This window comes from Pteropus vampyrus, unplaced genomic scaffold (genome assembly GCF_000151845.1).
Source record: "Pteropus vampyrus isolate Shadow unplaced genomic scaffold, Pvam_2.0 Scaffold319, whole genome shotgun sequence".
Lineage (NCBI taxonomy): Eukaryota > Metazoa > Chordata > Mammalia > Chiroptera > Pteropodidae > Pteropus > Pteropus vampyrus.
Genome location: NW_011889100.1, coordinates 714,054 through 720,575, shown reverse-complemented (window position 1 = coordinate 720,575; position 6,522 = coordinate 714,054). Strand labels below are relative to the sequence as shown.

General features: G+C 42.9%; 1 protein-coding gene across 1 annotated transcript in view; it reads right to left on the bottom strand.

Annotated features, from left to right (window-relative positions):
- SNX27 (sorting nexin family member 27) overlaps nt 1-6,522 on the bottom strand; it is a 69,359-nt gene that overhangs the window by 14,925 nt on the left and 47,912 nt on the right. The window contains exon 7 of the mRNA XM_011377667.2: nt 4,516-4,679. Within this exon, the coding sequence (XP_011375969.2) occupies nt 4,516-4,679 (164 nt within the window). The remainder of the gene's footprint in view (nt 1-4,515; nt 4,680-6,522) is intronic.

The following is a 6,522-nucleotide window of genomic DNA, read 5'->3' as shown; positions in this document are numbered from 1 at the left end:
GGAAAGAAATCCTGTCATAGGCTATAACATGGCTGAGCCTTGAGGACATTACGCTAAGTGAAATAAGCCAGTCACAAAAAGACAGATGCTGTGTGATTCCACTTACAGCATCAGAAAACAGACCTCAGCAGTGCCACGCTAGGGCTTACCCAATGCGGAGCTTGTACTTGAACCAGATACTCTGTCTCCTAGCTAATGACTCTTCCACTCCAACAACGCGAGAAAAGAATATTTCATTCATATTCGTGATAAAAATATGAAATATTTGGAAATTAGTTTAAGGGGACATATGGGAAACAAAACTACAGAACATTATTTAGGGAAATAAAAGAGGAGTTAAATAAAATAGAAATATTATGCATTTAGTTGGGAACATTACATTTAATAAAAATGGGGAATCTTCTTCAGTTAAATTATGAATTTAACCAAAATTCAATGTGCTAAATTTATAATTTAACTGAAGAAGAAATTTACAGTGCTATGAAATAAGTTTAAAATTATTTCAATATTTAAAACAAAATGTTTAAAAGGAAGCAAAAAGTAAAGACAGTATTCACTATATGGCTCTGCTATAAAGTCATGATTTGTAGAGTCATAATATAAACACTGACTACTGATCCAACAAATGTAATTTGCCTATATTAAGAAGATGGGAGGGATGAAAGGTATGGGCATCCGTGGAAACGGGGACGAAATGGAGTAGGAGTCTCATCTTCTACGATGAGAAATGAAGAGATACTCCCTGAATCTGAAAAATCAAGTATGAGCAATACGACCAAGTTATAATAGAGACATGGAAGTAAATATAAAACAAAACAAAACAACAAAAAACAAAGCTAAAAGAGGTAAAAGTGGCTGCTTAAGAAGGAAGATGAAGAGGGGCAACTATTATTTTTCATAATAACCTGTATAGAACTATCTGATATTTTAAATTCTAGGTATGTATAATTTTGATGAAAAACTTCTAAAATGGTCCACAGCCATGGTGCTCCTTTTGTTGTTTAAAAAAAAAAATAATAGCAACAAGTATATTTCAAACTCCAGGACATCTTCACTTCTTAAACTTATTTATCTTTTGTGAAATGAGATAGAACATTTTATAAATTTAACTAAGATCCAGAAGACAAAGCAGGTTACCTGAGGATTCGCAATGAACTGGCAAATTGCTCTCTCCACACAAACAGAAAAAGAAATTAGGCCTTTCCAGGAAGATCAATTCACCCACCTGATGAAAGAAGTAGGTAACAGCAAGGTCATTGTCATTTAAGAGGATTTCTTCTTCTGTTGTAAAGAGCCACTTTCGAATGGTCAGACAGGTGCCTGGCACAGCTGATGTGTAATTCTGGACGTAGAGTTTATGAGGAAATTCGTTCGGTGCCAGCTTACGCACTGAAGAAAAGACAAAACAAAGAAAGCCAGAGTGAAAAGACACATGAGGAATTTCCCCAGAGTAAACTGCAGACACAGCACGAACGGCCAGACCACCTACGGCAGCTTATCCTTAACCTGACTATCCGCTTAGATCCACCGAGGAGCAATGTCTTGGGATCACCAAATAACCTTCTGTCTAGCCAAATCTGTCCCTTCTATGACTATAGCCAGTTGAACCTCAAACTACTAAATTCTATCACCTGAACGACACATTGTTCAGTTAACGTGCTGACTCTGCACGTTACTCAGTTAAAATTTCAAACTCAGTTAAAATATCTGATCCATTATCTGGTAAGTTACAGTGATGTCCACTGATCATCTTTAAAGCAAGCCTCTCCTCTCGCCCAGCTACGGTGCATTGAGAGTCCCTCATGTGGCAATTTTCAATGAACTGCTTTTATTGTTAAGAGCTGAAAGGCTCTCCGCTCCCACCCCTGACTCTAAGACATTCATCAGAGTGAAAAGTGTCTTCTGAGTAAGGTTATTTCCTCTTCCTGACAATGGACCAGCAAGGTAAAGCGCTACCACTTTGAATTTCTATATTGCTTTTCTTTGGAAAGGCTGAGTTTTCTTCTCTTGATATTTACTTGGCTTTATAACACTGCAAAAGACATTAAATATTTCCCATTTTAGTTAATAACTAAAACTTATAAAAGAAGAGTAAGACTAGAATCCAAATGTCCTGGCTCCTTAACAATCCTTCATAACATTTACATCTGCCTAGTTAGACTAGGGAATTGGGAAGAATAATAGGGAGATGGCTGCCTCAGGGGGAATCAAAGTTGGTCTACCTTGACCTGGGGTGGCAAGGCAATCCAAATCTACCAAACTCTCCCCATTTCCAAGAAGAGAAAGGTTTGATCAATCAGTGTTATCTATCGTTTCTGGCCTTAGCCTATATATGCGGAAAAGACCCATAAACTGTAGGAAATCTGTGTCATTCAGAGCAGCACTTAGACTTTCTCCCCCACTTTGTGGTCTCAACACAACCAACGTGGTTGTCATCCCCAGCTTTTACAAATAACATAGAAGAGAAGCTTCCTACCACCACGCAATAAAATTTCCTAGGGAGAGGGTATCTATCTACAAAGAAACTTAAAGATACGCATTAAAGCAATTTATTTATGGCTTTTAGCAATTTCTTTCTTTCTAACTTCCAAAACAAAAAGCTATTGTTGGCTTCCGGTCAAGACAGTGGAGTAGGTAAACGCTATACCCACCTCCTGCCACAACCACAACAAAATTGCACCTGAACTACAGAACAACCATCACTGAGAACCGCCTGAAGTCTAGCCGAACAGAGCAGAGGTCCTATAATTCAGGACACACAGAAGAAGCCACGCTGAGGCTGGAGTGGACAGGCGGACCGGGCTGGTCCCACACCCACGTGTGGCGGTTAAGAACCAGCAGGGCTAGCTCGGCTGCGGAGGTCCCCTCCCAGGAGTGAGGGGTCCCAACCCCACACTGGGCTACCCAGCCCAGGGTTCCAGGGCCAGGAAGAGAAGTCCCCATAACTCTGGATGTGAAAACCAGCAGGATGGTAGCTGAGTGGGTCGGGGGGCTGCTAGAGTCCCAGGCATTTTCCTTAAAAGGCCCGCGCAGGAACTCACCACTGACGGACTCACTCGCTCCGAGCTCCAGCGTACGGCGGCAGCTCAAAAGGCACCAGGGACACACGGGGAGCACTGAGTTATCTGGCTTCAGGGTGAAGGCTGGAGGGGCAGCTTACGTCCAGACAGAAGTGCTGGCAGAGCCACTGTTCTTTTGTTGAGCCCTCCCCGCATTCAGCCTGCACATGCAGGTGGCCGCCATTACTGAGTCTCCATCAACCTGGCTGACACCATTCACCCCTCTCTGGTGATCCCCCAAGACCCCACCTCACCCAACATGCGGGCCCACCCAAGCCACTTCCAGTGGCATTTTCATACAAATGGCCTGCCTTGGCTCATGCTGCAGACTTTCCTAAAATCTCTCAAAGGCTCACAAACCCCAAACAAGCAGCATCTGCCTCAGTGTGTCCCACACCTCTTGCTAAGCAGCCCCAAGCCTGGCACTAGTGGCAGCCAGCTTCAGTTCACAGCTTAGCCTCTTCGAGGCACCGCCAAGCCCAGCACAAGTGACATCCACCTACAGATAACTCTAGTTCATAACAAGTGGTCTCGAGCAGGGCACAGGCAGTGGCTGACCTTGGCACGCACCGGGGCCCCCCACCCTACCCCGAGGCTCCAGAACCAACACACCTGGTGGCTAGCCTCGGACCACACCAGAGCATTACTGAATTTAACCAAAATTCAATGTGCTAAATTTATAATTTAACTGAAGAAGAAATTTATAGTGCTATGAAATAAGTTTAAAATTATTTCAATATTTAAAACAAAATGTTTAAAAGGAAGCAAAAAGTAAAGACAGTATTCACTATATGGCTCTGCTATAAAGTCATGATTTGTAGAGTCATAATATAAACACTGACTACTGATCCAACAAATGTAATTTGCCTATATTAAGAAGATGGGAGGGATGAAAGGTATGGGCCTCCGTGGAAACGGGGACGAAATGGAGTAGGAGTCTCATCTTCTACGATGAGAAATGAAGAGATACTGCCTGAATCTGAAAAATCAAGTATGAGCAATACGACCAAGTTATAATAGAGACATGGAAGTAAATATAAAACAAAACAAAACAACAAAAAACAAAGCTAAAAGAGGTAAAAGTGGCTGCTTAAGAAGGAAGATGAAGAGGGGCAACTATTATTTTTCATAATAACCTGTATAGAACTATCCGATATTTTAAATTCTAGGTATGTATAATTTTGATGAAAAACTTCTAAAATGGTCCACAGTCATGGTGCTCCTTTTGTTGTTTAAAAAAAAAAATAATAACAACAAGTATATTTCAAACTCTAGGACATCTTCACTTCTTAAACTTATTTATCTTTTGTGAAATGAGATAGAACATTTTATAAATTTAACTAAGATCCAGAAGACAAAGCAGGTTACCTGAGGATTCGCAATGAACTGGCAAATTGCTCTCTCCACACAAACAGAAAAAGAAATTAGGCCTTTCCAGGAAGATCAATTCACCCACCTGATGAAAGAAGTAGGTAACAGCAAGGTCATTGTCATTTAAGAGGATTTCTTCTTCTGTTGTAAAGAGCCACTTTCGAATGGTCAGACAGGTGCCTGGCACAGCTGATGTGTAATTCTGGACGTAGAGTTTATGAGGAAATTCGTTCGGTGCCAGCTTACGCACTGAAGAAAAGACAAAACAAAGAAAGCCAGAGTGAAAAGACACATGAGGAATTTCCCCAGAGTAAACTGCAGACACAGCACGAACGGCCAGACCACCTACGGCAGCTTATCCTTAACCTGACTATCCGCTTAGATCCACCGAGGAGCAATGTCTTGGGATCACCAAATAACCTTCTGTCTAGCCAAATCTGTCCCTTCTATGACTATAGCCAGTTGAACCTCAAACTACTAAATTCTATCACCTGAACGACACATTGTTCAGTTAACGTGCTGACTCTGCACGTTACTCAGTTAAAATTTCAAACTCAGTTAAAATATCTGATCCATTATCTGGTAAGTTACAGTGATGTCCACTGATCATCTTTAAAGCAAGCCTCTCCTCTCGCCCAGCTACGGTGCATTGAGAGTCCCTCATGTGGCAATTTTCAATGAACTGCTTTTATTGTTAAGAGCTGAAAGGCTCTCCGCTCCCACCCCTGACTCTAAGACATTCATCAGAGTGAAAAGTGTCTTCTGAGTAAGGTTATTTCCTCTTCCTGACAATGGACCAGCAAGGTAAAGCGCTACCACTTTGAATTTCTATATTGCTTTTCTTTGGAAAGGCTGAGTTTTCTTCTCTTGATATTTACTTGGCTTTATAACACTGCAAAAGACATTAAATATTTCCCATTTTAGTTAATAACTAAAACTTATAAAAGAAGAGTAAGACTAGAATCCAAATGTCCTGGCTCCTTAACAATCCTTCATAACATTTACATCTGCCTAGTTAGACTGTAGGGAATTGGGAAGAATAATAGGGAGATGGCTGCCTCAGGGGGAATCAAAGTTGGTCTACCTTGACCTGGGGTGGCAAGGCAATCCAAATCTACCAAACTCTCCCCATTTCCAAGAAGAGAAAGGTTTGATCAATCAGTGTTATCTATCGTTTCTGGCCTTAGCCTATATATGCGGAAAAGACCCATAAACTGTAGGAAATCTGTGTCATTCAGAGCAGCACTTAGACTTTCTCCCCCACTTTGTGGTCTCAACACAACCAACGTGGTTGTCATCCCCAGCTTTTACAAATAACATAGAAGAGAAGCTTCCTACCACCACGCAATAAAATTTCCTAGGGAGAGGGTATCTATCTACAAAGAAACTTAAAGATACGCATTAAAGCAACTTATTTATGGCTTTTAGCAATTTCTTTCTTTCTAACTTCCAAAACAAAAAGCTATTGTTGGCTTCCGGTCAAGACAGTGGAGTAGGTAAACGCTATACCCACCTCCTGCCACAACCACAACAAAATTGCACCTGAACTACAGAACAACCATCACTGAGAACCGCCTGAAGTCTAGCCGAACAGAGCAGAGGTCCTATAATTCAGGACACACAGAAGAAGCCACGCTGAGGCTGGAGTGGACAGGCGGACCGGGCTGGTCCCACACCCACGTGTGGCGGTTAAGAACCAGCAGGGCTAGCTCGGCTGCGGAGGTCCCCTCCCAGGAGTGAGGGGTCCCAACTCCACACTGGGCTACCCAGCCCAGGGTTCCAGGGCCAGGAAGAGAAGTCCCCATAACTCTGGATGTGAAAACCAGCAGAGTGGGTAGCTGAGTGGGTCGGGGGGCTGCTAGAGTCCCAGGCATTTTCCTTAAAAGGCCCGCGCAGGAACTCACCACTGACGGACTCACTCGCTCCGAGCTCCAGCGTACGGCGGCAGCTCAAAAGGCACCAGGGACACACGGGGAGCACTGAGTTATCTGGCTTCAGGGTGAAGGCTGGAGGGGCAGCTTACGTCCAGACAGAAGTGCTGGCAGAGCCACTGTTCTTTTGTTGAGCCCTCCCCGCATTCAGCCTGCACATG